The sequence below is a fragment of the Carcharodon carcharias genome, chromosome 5 (assembly GCF_017639515.1).
Source record: "Carcharodon carcharias isolate sCarCar2 chromosome 5, sCarCar2.pri, whole genome shotgun sequence".
Classification (NCBI taxonomy): domain Eukaryota; kingdom Metazoa; phylum Chordata; class Chondrichthyes; order Lamniformes; family Lamnidae; genus Carcharodon; species Carcharodon carcharias.
Window position 1 is genome coordinate 185,264,545 of NC_054471.1, and position 17,052 is coordinate 185,281,596.

The window sequence follows — 17,052 nt, forward strand, 5'->3', positions numbered from 1 at the left end:
GCTTCCCTCTCCTATTCTCCAGACTCGCCACCTCTCCCAGTCTCCAATCCTCTCCCTGACCTCCCTCTCTCCGCCTCCCACCCTGACCCTCCTGCTCACTGCTTTGCTCTGCCACTCCCTCTTGCTTATCGCTTCCCTCTCCCGAACCCTCACTAAGAGTGAAGGCCTGGGAGAGGGGCAGCAAGAGGGAAGGAACAAGTGAGGGAGTGAGAGGAGTTACGAATGGGAAGTAGGAAGGGGGAGGGTTGCTGAGGGAAGCAGTGAGTGGGAGGGTCAGGAAGTCAGGAGGGCCAGGGAGGGCAGTGGTGAGCAGAAGGCCTGGGGGAGGGAAGCGGTGAGTGGGAGGATCAGGGGAGGGATGCAGAGGTGTGTGAGGTGACAAGTGGATTGGTCGTCACATGGGAGGATCGGCGAGTGAAAGAGGTGAGGAACAGAAGGATCAATGAGTCGGAAGAGACGATGAGCAGGAGATGTGCTGAATTGGGAGAGGCAGCGAGTCGGGAGAGACAGTGAGAAGGAGAGGTGACAAGTTGGGAAAGGTGAAGAGCAAGTGAGGTGCTGAGCCGGGAGAGGTGACAAGTTGGGAGAGGCACTGAGCGAGTAAGGTGGCGTGTCGGGGAAGGCAGTCAGCAGGAGGATCAGCGAGTTGGGAGAGGCAGGGAGTAGGAGAAGTGATGAGTTGGGAAAGGTGGTGAGTGGGTGAGGTGCGAGTTGGGAGTGGTAGCGAGTGGGAGAGGAGGTGAGCGGTGTCATGCTAATAGCTGATTGTGGTTGCAGGCTCAAATACTAGATGCTATACTGTATACGGGGTCACCTGACCAGGGGTTTGTAGGTCAGATAGCACATGTTGGAGGCTGTCCTGATAGAGTTCAGACACTGCAGATATGTGTTCATGTTAGGAAAATGTGTTATCAATAAAGTTAGCCCAGCTACGTTGTGGATGGCCTGTGTGCATCATTAAAAGAAGGAGCGAGCTATGGTGTCAGAAGTAAACTAAGTGCAACAATGGAGGTTCTGAAACCACCGACAGAGCTCAGTTTGGACGGCAGTCTCGCCAAAACCTGAAGTAGGTTCCAGTAGTGATTCGAGCTTTACCTTGCAGCGATGGACAGTGATAAAAAAGACCCTCAGGTACAGTCTTCCATATTTCTTCACATAGCAGGGGAAGAACCCCAGAAGTCTATATAGCACATTCACGTTTGAATGCAGCCCTAAGAAAACATGACGTTGAAAGATACCGATTTTTTTTACGTGCACACAACGCATTGACAACGTTAGTCTGTAACTGTGCTGAGAAAACAAGCTAAATCATGTGAATTTGGAGAACTTGAAAAATCTCATCTGAGATAGGATCATTTGTGGGATCGCAAATGACTCTCTGAGAGAACAGCTTTTGAGAGGAGTTGATCTCACGCTGGAGAAAGCAATAAAGATCTGCAGATCAGCAGAGACAACAAAATGCCAGATCAAACAGATGGCAGAAGATGATAAGCAGCAAATGATCAAGCAGCGAAACAGAAACAGCCCTGGGAAAGAACAAATAGACAACCTGAAGGTAAAAAGAACAAAACTGCGATTAAAACATTTAAATGCAGCCGATGTAGCACAGAGAATTTACCACCTAGTTTTCCAGCCTATGGAAAGCAGTGCAAGAACTCTGTTAAACTAAATCACTTCGCTAAGATGTATAAATCGAAGAAAGTGCACACGATTGACACAGACACTGAAACTGAACTTTTCATAGGTGCAGTAACAACAAATTCCAAAGAAGGTGAATGGAAGGTTGATTTTAAAATTGACAACATTATGGTGAATTTCAAGCTTGGCACAGATGTACAAGAAAATGCCATTCCTATAAGCCTGTACTGTAAGATAAGCAAAGAAAAGCAGCTAGCTAAAACAAAAGTGAAGCTGTCTACTCATACAGGTGATAAAAGTTGCTGCAGAAGACAAGTGCACACTTAAAGTGAACTAGAAAAAAACTGTCTCAAGCACTTCCATTCATGGCGGTGAAAACTGATGCAAAACCCATTCTTGGAATCAAAGCTCGTGAAAATCTGAAGTTAATCAAGAGAATAATAACTGTCACCACGGATGACATCCTGAGTGAATATAAGGATGCGTTCCAGGGGGTTGGCTGCCTAAAAGGAGAACATACCATTAAGATTGACAAAACTGTGACATCCAAAATACAGCCACCCAGGAAAATATGTAGTGCTGAGAGATCAACTGAAAGCAGATTTGGGCAGAATGGAGAAGTTTCACATCATCAAGAAACTTGAAGAGCTGACAAAATGGGTTAATTCAGTTGGAATTATAGAAAAATCAGATGGGAATCTGCGAGTCTGTCTGGATCCCAGAAACCTAAACCAGGCAGTACAAAGAGAGCATCACCAGTTGCCCACAGGGGAATAGATCACATGTAATCTAGCTGATGCTAAATACTATTCAGTCATGGATGCGAGTTCAAGCTTCTGGCAGATCAAAGTGGATGAGTGCCACCATGTGGGCGATACAGGTGTTTACGCTTACCTTTTGGTATTAATTCGGCTCTGGAGGTGTTCCACAGAACGGTGAAGCAGCTGTTAGAAGGGTTAGAGGGCGTGGAAACCTACATCAACAATGTGCTGGTCTGGGGAGCCTCACGAGAGGAGCACAACCATGGACTGAGACAGGTGCTGGCCAGAGCTGGAGAAGGGAACCTCCAAGTTGAAGAATGAAAAGTGCATAATAGGTCTTCATGAAATCAAGGACTTGGGACATGTGTTAACAAGTGAGGGACTGAAGCTGGACCAGAGTGAAATCAAAGTAGTCATGAATATACCACCCCCCCAGAATGTAAGAAAGGATTAGGAGAGGTTTTTGGGAATAGTGACCTCTCCAGAGAAATTCATTCCAAACATGTCAGACCTGACAGCACCTCTCAGAGAACCTCTATAAAATGATGTGGAATGGCACTGGGAACACAGTCACCAGAAGCTTTGACCAGTCTGAAGAGAACACTGACCCAGGCACCAGTGTTAAAGTATTACGATGTCAGTCAGCCGGTCAAGATCTCAGTGGACGCTTCAAAGACTGGTCTGGGAGCTGTCCTCTTGCAAAATGAGGCACCAGCGGCATACACTTCAAAGGCACTGCCTGAAACACAGCAGCGGTGTGCCCAAATGGAGAAAGAAATGTTAGCAATTATGTTTGGCCTAGAACACTTCCACCAGTTTGTCTATGGCAAAGATGTGGAGGTAGTCTGATCATAAGCCTTTCGAAGCTACACTTTAAAAAAAACCCTGAACTGTGTCCTAACAAGAATCCAAAGATTATTATTGTATCTACAGAAGTACCAGGTCAGAGTTAAATACAAACTGGGCAAGGAAATGTACATTGCAGACACGCTGTCACATGCATAGCTATCCATCACAGAGGAAGAGGATAAAAAAACAGAAGCATTGGTTCACATGCTGACAAAGAACTTATCTGTGGCTGTAACCAAACTGGATGAGATCAGGGAAACAACAAGACTAACACCACTCTGAGAAAAGTGCAGCAGGTTGTGCAACCTGTCTGGCCCACACATCGGAGCAGAGCCCCTTCTGATGTACAAGAGCACTGGAACTTTTGTGAGGAACTTCATGTAGCAGAAGGAATACTTTTCAAGGGATGTAAGATTATAATTCCTACAACACTGAGGAAAGAAATGCTGCAGCACATGCATGTCACCTCAGCATAGAAACATGCAGGGGAAGAGCTCGAGATGTAATGCATTGGCCTGTAATAGGAGCACAAATCGGGGAAATGGTGAATGCATTTGCAGTGTGCCAAATGTACAGTAAATTCCAACAAAGAAAACCACTTCAACCACACAGTGTTCCAGAGAGGCCCTGGCAGAAAATTAGAATGGATTTGTTCACATTTGACAATAGTAAGTACTGTCTAGCAATAGATTATTACTCAAAGTTTTTTGAGTCTGTGCTGCTGAGAAATGATAGTAAGAGCATCACAGTAAGAGCATCACAGTAATAACTCATTTAAAATCATTTTTTGCTCACCAAGGCAAACCCGAAGTGCTGGTCTCAGATTACAGTCCACTGTTCTCAGGCACTGAGTTTCACAAATTTCCACAGGATTGTGAGTTTTGCTACACTACATCAAGTCCCAAATACTCACAATCCAATGGAATGGTGGAAAGTACCACGCAGACCTTAAAACACCTGTTGAGGAAGGCAAAGACAGAAAGAAGAGACCCCTACCTAGCTCTGCTGGATTTCTATCTGGATTTCAGGAATACTCCATTAGAGAGCATTGGATCATCTCCAGCACAGCTCCTGTGAAGAACTAAGCTTCCAACTGTGCTCCAATTGTTATTTCCACAGCCAGTGAGATACATCGTGCAGGACCTGATCACACTGAGACAGCAGAAGCAGAAACAATAATTTGATCGAGGCGCCCGACCTCTACCTGACCTGAACATGGGAGAGACAGTGAGAATTCAGCATGAAGGGATCTGGAATGCTGCTGTTGTCACAGGAATCTTAGGAGAACCAAGATTTTGCATAGTGCAGAGTCCAAATGGACAACAGTACAGAAGAAAACGGAAATGAAACACAACCCTGCTCTGAACCAGAAAGTGTAGCTGAAGATCAAAAACTGAAAGAATGCGCCAGTGAAGCAACAGATAACCAGACAAAGCCTGAGAGTCCTGAAAACTATCCAAGGGGTGGTAGTGACACAGAACTGGAGGAAGCCCCTTGTCCTTCAAAATCACCTCTGTCACTATTCAGAACATCCAGTGGAAGATTTGTGAAAAAGCACAGAGATACAGAGTAAAAGACAAAACAGACTGATCAAAACAGAATGAGAAAGAATAAATAAGAGACTTTGTGTACTTGAGTAGCAGAGCAGTTTTTGTTTAAAAATAAAAGAACTGTCATGATAATAGCTGATTGTGGTTGTGGACTCCAATATTAGAACCTATATGATATGCTGTACTTTTTATGGCATCACCTGACCTGGGGGTTGAAGATCAGATAGCACATGTTGGAGCCTGTCTTGATAGAATTCAGTTACTGCAGATATGTGTTCATGATAGGAATACATGGTATCAATAAAGTTAGCTCAGCTACAATGTCGACTACCTGTGTGCGTCATTGAAACAAGAAACAAGACAAGCGGGTGGATCAGCAGTTTGGAATGGTCAGCAAGCAGGAGGATCGGCAAGTTAAGATGGTCAGCGAGTGGGAGAGGTGATGAGTTGGAGGGCTGGAAGAGGGAGGCAGGAAGCAGCAGATTTTTTCTCAAAAAGAATGAGCATGCTCAGTGACTATGCTGAAACTAAAATGGCAGCATCACTTTTCGGGGGATGTCCCTAATTTACCAACCACACTAAAATGAAAACTTGACATTAGAATGCATTTTAAACTGGGATACCTGGACAACTTTATTGTATTTCTCAAACTGGTAACTATCAAAGAAAAATGTAAATATTCTTTTAAACTCCTTTTTAAGAATCTTCGGTTAATGTATTCATTTTGTTGAATGCACATTCAAATGGCAATTTAAGAAAAATAAGCCATTTATGCTTTGGCTATTGTAATGTTCTTTGGCACACTTTCTGTTAATCATTGCTCCCTTCATGTATCCTCCATATTAACCTATACCCCATAAACATTTTTGTACACATAAGTTCACGGCTAAACTACCCACTTGGTTAAAGAAAGGCTAACTTTTCAACCTTCCAATTTGATTAGCGTTTCCACTGTGAAAAACAATTAATCAGATGTCAGGAGAAAGCTTTAAGCCACTTTCAGCTGCTGCGACAGTTGCTCAATTCAATCTCCACAACAAGTATGGCCAAAATAGAGCATATGTGAGGCCTTAGATTGCTTAAGCAAGGTGGCTTGTTCTCCTTTCCAGTGGAAATTGTCACAAAAAACCCACTCATTAGTTTTATTGAATTCCTGAAAATAGGAACAATTTTTATTGCATATATTGTTTCAGAAGTGCAGCAACGGGGCATGGAACCATTTTATGACAGCACTTCTCCATTGTTCGCTGTATAGGTCAATGGCATTTCATGTACCAACATCAGAGTGCCAGTTACATCTTGATGTTACCAGAGAGCCCCCTGCCTATCTGTTAAACATAAAAAAGTTTACAGCTGAAATGTTCTCAGTATACTGGGCAACAGAGGAACATTTCTAGGCATTAAAATCAAAAGTTGGAGGTGATCTCCCACCTCTAGTCCAAATGCACGTTAAATGTTTTTGCACCTAAGCTTTATGTAATTGGAAACCTAAAACTGTCTTTTGTCAGTATAGCCATTATAAAGTGCTTGATGTAGTTGTGACTTAAGATTTTATTTCTTTGTTAGAGATCAATATGGAGCTATGTCACATGTAAAGCAGACACTTAGACTTGAGAGTTTCAGTCAGACCAATATCAGATACTTTGCTAAAGGTAAGATACAGATCTTAAACTATGTTTTATAGATCTTGTTTACAGTATTATTTTATCTTGGTTTTATACTTTGAAATCTTTTCCAGTGGGAATGAAAAAAATCAGTCTCTAGCTTATCACTACTTTTCTGTAAAAGTCCATAAAATACTATATGATTTGGATTATGGTAAATTTAAATTATTGTATATTGAAATGAAGCGTGGAGGTAATTTTATGCCTTTACACTCTCAGTTGGGAGCCTAATCCACTGAAAACTTGTCTTTGGAAGTTTGGTGTGATCTCCTCATTAATGATTGGAAGATCATGAGCAATAAGCAATCAGTATTGCACTATGTGCTCTAGGAAATAAATGTGAGGGGAGGATTTTAATATAGATTATACCATTCATGGGAAGATTAGATGGGGGGGAGATTCTCATTTCTTTCTCACCCCAGCTTTCAACATGAATGGGATGGTACCCGGATGAAAATTGAAAGAAAATGCTGAATTCCTACCAGAGTCCTGCTCGCTGTGACTTTCGCTTGAGCCTCAGTTTTGGTGGTCAGCACACCCACTGGAAATGGATGGCAGCTTCATTTATTATTTTCAAAAAAAGAGGAGGAATGTGGAAGGGAGCTACACCACCATTTTCAGCCCAGGAGTGTGCTGGGTGTTGCGTTCCCAACACGCCAATGAAACCTGGTGGGGGAACAAGACATGGGGCAAACTTACAGTAAAATGCTTACCTGGCCTAATCAATGCTAATGTTGTGATAACAACCTCAAAACCGGGTCAGCTAATGTACTGTCCCATTAAGGTCAGGATTTTAGTGATTGCCATTTTTAAATGGGCTTCCAGGGCACTAACCTGTTACAGGCAGTCAATCTCGTCGTCCGGGCATTAGTGACCTAAATTGTAGTTAGGACCTCAGTCATAATTTGCAGAGGCTGATGGGCGGAGTGGTGCCATGAGCATTCCACACTTATTTCCTGGCATTTGGAGGCCTGAATAGTTCTTAAATAACGGCCTGGAAAAGTTTCTAGATAATATTTTAATGGAGCTTTTCCTGGCCTCACAGAAGTGGCCTAGGTCCAGGCTTGGGCTTTAAAGCCATTCCATGTCCGCCTCCCCACTCCCCTGCCCAGAGATAACTGCAGGCCAACATCATCATCATCATCATGATCATCGGCTGGCCCAGAAATGTCGAGCTGCTGCCGTATGCCCATGTTGTGTGTGCAGCTCAGTGGGGAGATATAAATGAAGCCCAAACACAAAATAGCTTGCATGGCCACCTTTTGGACAAAATGTTAAACCAAGGTCCCATTTGCCTGCTTGGGTGGATGTAAAAGTTCCATGGTACTATTTCAAAGAAAAGCAGGGGAACTTCTCTGGAGTCCTGGTCAATATTTATCCCTTGATCCACATCATAAAAACAGATTATCGTTATCACATTACAGTTTTTGGGGGGATTTGCTGCACGCAAATTGGCTACTATGTTTCCTGCATTACGATAGTGACGACATTTCAGAAGTAGTTCATTGGCTGTATAGTTCTTTGAGATGTCTGGTGGTCATGAAAGGTGCTATTTAAATGCAAACCTGGTTTTCTTTTTCATAATGCATTCCACCCAACCTTGTCCCCTGTGACTTCACTTGAAGGGAAAATCAAGGGGGGCTGTGCCATGGGAAGCTAATCAATGTTGTCTGCTTTACCCCATCACCAGTAAAACCTGGGGAAGGGGAGGAAGCCCATAATGGGACCTCAGAAATTTTCTTTAATGTGTACAGACCATGCAGGAGTATTTCTCCAGACCCACAAAAAAGTACGGTCTCTGCTGCCTTGGGATTCCCTGTTCCTCACTCACAAAATAGCCTGAAGTATCCTCCCACCACTTCCTTCATGCACCTCTCCACCCATGTATGGGTGGGTGGACCTGCTATTCACAATTGTGACCTTCCCAAAGCTGGGCAATTGTCTTATTGGGCAATTTTGAGTGTGCAGCTGGCCTCAAGGTATTAAAAATAAAATAAGCTATGTTGATTAAATATATAAACTTCAATTAATTCAATAAATAAAAAAAAGGTTACATACGGCAGTATAAATAGTGTGCACAACTGCAGCATGTGGGAATTTGAGGGGAGTATTATGGTCCCGGGCAACCATGTGCATCTTGAGGAACTTCAGCTCAAAATTGTTAAGCTGGAGTCTGAAGTGTAGACATTGAATGATATCAGGAAGGAGTGTGCTACCTGGACAGTTTGACTCAGGAAACAGCCAGACCCATTGCTTTTCTAAAGGCACTGGTCTGGTTAGTAGTTAAGGACTAGACCGCGTAACTGTGAGTCACTGTGTAGGAGGTGCCTCAGCCTTTGCCCTTACCAACGTGTTCGATGTTCCTGCTATCTGTGTGAATGAGTGTAAAGTCTGCAGGATGGATGAGTAATCTGACATGGCACCATGGTACAGGAGGTTATTCAAGTGGGGAGAGCGAAAAACAATGAAATGATGGTAGAAGATAGTTTGGTCAGGGAAATAGATACTGTTCTGTGAAGCTGCGACCAGGAGTTCCGAAGGTTGTGTTGCCAGCCCGGTATGAAAGTTAAGGATGGTCTCCTCAAAGCTGGAGAAGAACTTGGAGCAGGAGAGGAGGATCCATTTGTCATGGTCCACAGTAGAAGCAATGATATAGATAAAACTGTGAATGAGATTCTATTGGGAGAGTTTGAAAAGCTAGGGTCAAAATTGAAATGAAAAGCTTCTCTGGAATGTTACTTGAGCCACATGGAAAATGGCAGAAAAAAAATTAGAGGATTAATATGTTAAATGGTGAAAGACTGCTGTGGGAGCCACAGGTTTCAATTCAGCAGAAATCTGGAAGTAGTACTGGTGAAAGAGGAAGCTGTTCTGTTACAGTGGACATCAAGGCAGCATTTGACCAAGTGTGGCATCAAGGAGCCCTAGCAAAGCTGGAGTCAATGGGAATCAGGGAGAAAACTTTGCACTAGTTAGAGTCATAGCTACCACAAAGTAAGATGGATGTGCTTGTTAGAAGTCAATAATCTCAGTTCCAGGACATCACTGCAGGAGTTCCTCAGGGTAGTGTCCTAGGGCCAACCATCTTCAGCTGCTTCATCAATGGCCTCCCTTCCATCATAAGGTCAAAACTGGGGATGTTCATTGATGATTGCACAATGTTAAGCACCATTTGTGACTCCTCAGATACTGAAGCAGTCCATGTCCAAATGCAGCAAGACCTGGACAATATCCAGGCTTGCTTCACAAGTGACAAGTAACATTTGCACCAAACAAGTGCCCGGCAATGACCACCTCCAACAAGAAAGAATCAAACTATCACCCCTTCATGTTCAATGGCATTATCATCGCTGAATCCCCCACTATCAACATCCTGCGGTTTACCATTGACAGAAACTGAACTGGACTAGCCATATAAATACTGTGGCTACAAGAGCAGGTCAGATGCTAGGAATCCTGCGGTGAGTAACTCAGCTCCTGACTTTCCAAAGCCTGTCCACCATCTACAAAACACAGTTCAGGAGTGTGATGGAATACTCTCCACTTGCCTGGATGAGTGCAGCTCCAACAACACTCAAGAAGCTTGACACCATCCAGAACAAAGCAGTCCACTTGATTGGCATCCATCCACAAACATTCACTCCTTCCACCACTGACACACAGTCACAGCAGTGTGTACCATCTACAAGATGCACTGCAGCAACTCACCAAGGCTCTTTAGACTGCAACTTCCAAACCCACAACCACTACCATCTAGAAGGACAAGAACAGCAGGTAGATGGGAACACCACCATCTGGAAATTCCCCTCCAAACCACTCACCATCCTGACTTGGAAATACATCGCTGTTCCTTCATTGTCGCTGGGTCAAAATCCTGGAACTCCCTCCCTAACAGCACAGTGGGTGTACCTACACCACATGGACTGCAGCGGTTCAAGAGGGCAGCTCACCACCACCTTCTCAAGGGTAACAAGGGATGGGCAATAAATGCTGGCCCAGCCATCCATGAATGAATTAAAAAAAAAGTAGGCAACACTTGAACAAGGCTGGGGCCAATGTCCTGATGAATCAAAAAGCTAGAACAACAAACAAGGCTTTACATTAAAGGACACGCGGGATTGGACGGATTCAGGAAAGTTTAAGTTCAAAAGCTGGCAGAGCAAATTGGCAATTTGGGTAAAAATAAGCAGAGTGATAAGTACAGCGTTGCTTTCTTTACTTGAGAGAGGGTATACTTGCTTTAGGTCAGCGCCAACCAAACCTTTTCCCAGTCTGATCCCATTTTAATGCTTCAGACCTGGTGTGACTCCAGAGTGAAAATCTGCGGAGTTGGGGAGGCTCCCATTGTTGAGGTGGGGTGGAGGCTTCAGTTGTTGAGCAGGGGGCTTCAGTTCTTCGGAGGGGTGGGGGGGATGGGGGGCTGGGTGGGGGAACAGGGGCCTGAATTTTGCATTCCAAGGTCGGGCGCGCTCCTCAACCCTAACGCATGTGAAATTGTGCAAAATGGCATTGGGCGTGCATCCCGACATCATCGTGCACGCGAGCAATGCTGAGGTCAGCGGGCATGCGTGGGGGTCAGAGCTGCACCCACCAACAACTCAAGGACCAATTAAGGTATTAAAAGGCCGACAGTCCACAATTTCGTCGCATGGGCAAAATGGACAGATGGGCAGCTCATTTTTAACAAATTGTCATCCAAGGGCAGGATTAAAAGGGTCTGGAGCATTGCTTTGTGATCAATGAGGAGTTTAGGAGATAGTTTGCTGCTGGTTGCTTAGTGAAACTTGACAACTTTATCTCTGTTTTGAGCTTTTGTATTTGCATTGCTAACCTTCATTTCAGGAATCATTGGTGCCTCTTCTAGTCACCAGACAGCCTTCTGTTTCTCTGGTAATGGGGATTGTCTACTGCACTGGTGGCACCTCCTCTGAGAAGGAAGAGAGGGGCAGAAGGGAGAAGAGGGCATGTGACCATAGGCAGAGTCCAAGAGAGCGACCTGGGAAAGAGAGACGCAGGCCCAGGGGGCGCAGGGCCAGCAGGGAGTCCAAGGCAGAAGGGACCATAAAAGACGCCAGAGTGTACAGGCAGCGATGCAGCTACCTCAACATGTCAGAGGTGCAGTGTCAAAGGAGACTCCGACTCTCCAGGGAGACCGTGACCTCCATTTGTCATAGGATTAGGACAGAGATCACCTCCAACTGTGTAGGTAGCCATCCCAGGCCAGTGGTTCTGAAGGTCACAGTGGCCGTCAACTTCAATGCCTCTGGCTCTTTCCAGGGGTTAGTGGGGGATCTGTGTGGAGTCTCCCAATCAGCTGTCCACAGTTGTGTGCAGCTGGTGACTGATATTCTGTTCAGGGGGGTCATGACATTTATTCATTTCTGGACAGACAAGGCTGAGTGAACCAGAGGCTTCGCTGCAATTGCTGAGTTCCCCCAAACCCACGGTGACTGCACACATGTGGCTTTCAAGGCATCAGCGGGTCAGCCGGGTGCCTTCGTCAACAACAAGGGCTTCCACTCCATGATTTCCAGATATTTTATGACCACAAGAGGCAGATTCTTCAAGTCTGTGCAAGGTACCCTGGCAGCTCCCATGATGCATACATCCTCAAACAGGCACAGGTGCCAGAGCTCTTCATGGCTCCAGCTCAAATGGATGGATGGCTGCTGGGTGACAAGGGCTATCCATTGAAAAGGTGGCTCATGGCACCTCTCCAGCACCCAGAACAGAAGCAGAGCAGTGTTATCATAGGAGTCACGCCTTCACAAGGGCGGTGATAGAGAGGACCATAGGTCTGTTGACGATAAGTTTCAGATGCCTGGACCGTTCAGGTGGAGCACTACAATACCCTCCAGAGCATGTGTCTCTGATATTCATTGCATGCTGTGCCCTCCACAATTTGGTTCTGGCAAGGGGGGACCCACTGGAGGAAGAGGATCTTGAGACAGCTCCACAGGCCACAGATGATGACTCCAGTGGTGGATCAGAAGAGGAGCCCGGGGAAGAGCACCGAGAGGACATGGAGGTAGACCCCGGAACCTTCAGAGAGGCAGGGACGCCAGGGAGGCCTTGATCCAATGCTCCTTCAGCTATACTGCCAAGGCACTGCTTTCACCTCATGCCAGGGGTGCTACCTCCTTACCGAATGTTTGAAATGACCCATTCTAAAGACCACTCAGTTCCTGTGTAATAAAGTTTAGAGCCACTCATGTCCAGCATTAGATACTGGCGTACCCTGCATCTACTAAACAATTGAAGCATACTCAGGCCATTAACACAAAAGCAAAATTCACATGAAGTTCGCACTCACAGAAAATGAACATAACAACATAAGGTGTTAATAGTCACACCAGTAAACATATTAACAAAATATGGCGGAACAGAGGATCACCTGATCACCTGTGAAAAGTCCCTCTTGTGCTCACGGTGCCTTAAACTTACATTTGCGAGCGCTGTGTCTTGGCCACTGCGCCTCCCCCCACCCCCGCCCTCGCTGGCAGCGACGTTGGAGACAGCCTGTTGCTGTGCTGTCCTGTTGGTCTTGATGACCTTGCTGGCGGTCGTCCTCTGGCCAGTGGAGTCGGTGCAAGCCCCACCTGGGAGTGAGCATCCAGCACCATGGCCGGGCACTCCACAGTCATCGCGGCCTCATCAGATGCCACGGTCACTGGCAGAGGTGGAGGAGGTGCTGCCATCATTTAGGGACCCCTGAGATGAGCCCACAGGGATGACAAGCAGCTCATGCACCAATGTGATGTAGATCTGGACCTTTCTGTTCGCCATTGATGGCTGGGCACCTAGGAGAAATATTAGGTGTCTCATCGATCTCTCACTGGCAGTGACCTCCTAAGGCCATTGCCTATGTGAGAGCTTTCAAGTCCGAGTGCAACCCCAGGAGCCCCTGATTCTGTTCCTGGAGCTGCCTCTCCATGTTAGTCACCAATCTTTCATTTGGAGGAGGCATTGTGCTCGGTAATGAAGGTCAACGCAGTGCCCATGCTCCGCATGGACTCCTCCATGACAGAGACATGGCACGCAAACCCTCAGGAATCTCCACCAGATCCTCCTGCACATCCCGCTGGACATCCAGCATCTGCCGCCTAACGGATGACTCCAGAGGCTCGTGATCTGCCTTGGACACAGCATGGTCCTGGTCTCCAGCAGTCCTCCGACTGCTGGCGCCCTGGGCACTCTCTGCCTCCGCCTGCTCTTCATGCAACTGTGTCACGCTCTCACTGCTGTGCAGTGACATTGTAGCCGACAATCTAGTGCCCTGGTGCAGAGCGGGGGTGTGACACAGGTACATCTGATGGCCGTTGGTTCTCCAGCATCAAGGGTGGCTCATCGGGGTCCTGCAATTGTTTGCTGCATGGCGATTCTAAGGGAGAAAACGACATGTCTTTAGTATTAGTCATCACACTGTCACTGTGCATGTTAGGTGGGCTGGTGAGACAATGGGGATCTGCATCATGGTGCCCTTGTCTTTCAATAAGTAATGGAGACTCCAGGTTTGAGGTTTCCACTACAGGTGAGACAGCACAACAGTGTTTACACACTCCAACACTCTCACATCTGTGCACTACACTCTTACCTACGTCAGAGACCCCTGCCTTTCCAAGACTGGTGAAACGAGCTGGGCACCAGACTCCATCTCTGAAGCATCCATCTCATTCCATGTCAATATGAGTAGGTTTGGGAGGCCTCCGCCTGTCCTTGACTTCTCAATGTTGTTCTGGTTTCTTTTCTCCTGAAAGGACAGAGCAGCATTGATTAGTCCGCTTTCTACCTGCAGCGCCATTGTAACCTGGCCAACCCCACCTGAGGAACCTTGCAGGGTACATTCAAGTCGTGGCCCTCAACCCGCAGAACAATCAGGCCAAGCTGGAGATCACCACCTTGGCTGGAACTGATGTCATTCACAGTTGGCACTCAGTCTCTTGCACCTCTGGGCATCATGGAGGGGCAGCCAGCCGTTAACACTTCTCCGCACAAATCCATGCCAACTCAATACTCACCTTTACTGAGCGCAGCAGATCGTTGAATGGTTTGCGGTGCTGCGCCCATGTGCGCTGCACAACATGATGGCCATGGGGCTGGACTTCCACCTCTGCCCATGCTTTCTTGGCCAGGTGCGGTGGCCTCCTCTTGCCATCCCTGGGGATGAGGATGTTTATTGGCCTCCTCCACGAGGGTCTCGAGGCACTCATCCGAGAACCGGGAGGGGGAAGCGATTGCCCACAGGACTTGCCCTCCTGCCTGGTGTGCCCAGCAGGTGCAGGTCCCATTGCTGCTCAAAAAAGACGTTTTGTCAAACAACTGCAAAGCTACAAAGTGCCCCCTGGCAACCTTCAGGGAGATGCCTCTGCTGCTTTTAAATTCCCCATCAGATCGCCATTGGACCCGACACCTGATAGGCTCCCTCCCCACCCAGGCCTTCCGACCATTGAGAAGACGTGTTTCAGTCTGGGCTGCCCTTAATTGGCCACCCAATGTGAAATCGCATTGGAAACCCAATCCCACCCGAGAGTGGATAATAGTCCGCTTCCAGGCCTGCCGATTTGCCAGGGGTTTAGCACGGGGGAGATGTCGTAAAAAGCTGGGTTTCTCCAATAAAGATGAGCACCGACCTATTCACAGTACTTTTTTTTACAGCAATTGGGACCTCTGAGAGTAGACTATTGGGCTATGCCCCTACCCAAACAAAAGGAAAGAGAGAACATAAGCATTTAAAGGGGGTTTGCAACTGTTAGAAACCAGTTACAGCTCCAAATCAGCTGCAGCTTGCAATGCCAAAACCTTATTTTGCGATCCCACCGTTTGGGAAGCTAACCTCAGAGGAATTGCAGCAAAGGCTCACTGGACTGATTTCTGGGATGAGGGGATTGTCCTATGAGGCAAAATTGAGTCGACAAAGCCTATATTCTCTTGAATTTGGAAGAATGAGAGATGATCTAATTGAAACAGATAAAATTCTTCAGGGTTTTGACAAGGCAAACATTGTGCAGATATTTCCTCTGGCCAGGAGTCTGGGACAAGGGGGTCATAGTCTTAGGACAAGGGAGTATGCCGTTTAGAATTGATATCAGGAAAAGAATTGTTTACTCTAAGGGTCATGGACCTTTGGAATTCTCTACTGCAAAGAATAGATGCTTAGTCATTGAGTGTATTCAAGACAGAGTTTAATAGATTTTTGGGTACTCAAGGGATATGGGGATAATATGGGAAGGTCTAGCTGAGGTAGCAGTTCAACCATGATCTTATTGAATGACGGAGCTGAATGGTCTAATCTTGCTTCTATTTATTATGTTCTTATAGTCTGGTTCTCAACCAGGTGGGTGGACTTGACATCACCCCACTTCCCACCTCCCAAACCTACTTCCAGTTAAATTATCCTTATAATGTCCATCATAGCATGATTAACAAGGATATAAAATGTTAATCATTTTGAACAGTAAAATTATTATGGATAATAGATTTATTTCAGCGTGGACACTAAGAGCTCTTTTTAAATGATCTTTTATAGATGAATCAACAATCAGGAAAGAATTGACTTTGGAGCGTGCTGATAATAGAGCAAAGAATGCAGATTCTGCACTGTCATCCCTACAGGATCTGGTCAGACTATCTGAGAGCGGTCAGAACCAGCAAAGAGCTAATCTGTTCCAAAAGTTTGTTGGCGAATTGAGGATGTTGGAGAAAGATACATTTGAAACTGCTTTACCTAAATTCATCAAAATGGAAGGATCCAGGTAATCAAGATAATTTGGTATTTGTTCCACAGTACCTATCCATAAAAGGAGCATAAAATAGTTGTTGCTAAAAGGACTAGTTAGTGACATTAGCACACTCAAAACTTTCTATACTGTGAGAAAAGTATTTGTTAGTACCAACTTTGCATTTATAATTTAAAACGTGCTCAAGTATTTATTAGTACCAACATTTATAATTTAAAACATGCTTATAGCTGGCAGAGCAGCCAAAGTGGTCCTGTACTTTTTTACTGTACTGCTATTTTGGGACTGGGATTCAAAGAAGTGCTCCTCTGGGTCCAACATAATGAGGATCGGACCACTGCCACTCCAGCTTTTCCCTCTAAAAATCAGATCCCCCCCTTGGATCTACATTCTTCCAGCCCAGAGGGTTGGCTGTGTCACCAGTTATGGCATCAGCTAAGTTCCAGTAGGTGTTTGTTTTTCACCTGCAGCCTGTTGGCTAGATGTCAATTTGACTTGGTCCTCGAAGCAGACCAGACCTATTGGGACATTTGGCACTGTGCAGGCAGTCTCCAACTTGCTTGCTGCCCCAAATCCACACCAGGTGCTAACCTAGGTCATTGTATCTCCAGGATAAGCATGTTGTCGGGCTCTACAGATTCATTAGCCTGGACTTTGCAATCAGGGGCGAAGGAAGGATGCTAGTCATTTACCTCGCTGACAGCTGCCCACAAAGATTTGGAGCGCACACTTTCTGTCATTGGACATCTTTTCCAGCACATCATGCTCTAAAGGGGATCTGTGGCACCTGTGAGCAGGATAAGAAACAGTCAAGCAATCAATCATATTGATGGATTCTCATTGAACCACACAT

At 45.8% G+C, this 17,052-nt stretch overlaps 1 protein-coding gene across 1 annotated transcript in view; it reads left to right on the forward strand.

The window, feature by feature from the left end:
• apoba (apolipoprotein Ba) overlaps positions 1 to 17,052 on the forward strand; it is an 87,794-nt gene that overhangs the window by 28,019 nt on the left and 42,723 nt on the right. Inside the window, exons 9-10 of the mRNA XM_041187430.1 lie at positions 6,365 to 6,450; positions 15,989 to 16,214. Coding sequence (XP_041043364.1) covers positions 6,365 to 6,450; positions 15,989 to 16,214 — 312 coding nt within the window. The remainder of the gene's footprint in view (positions 1 to 6,364; positions 6,451 to 15,988; positions 16,215 to 17,052) is intronic.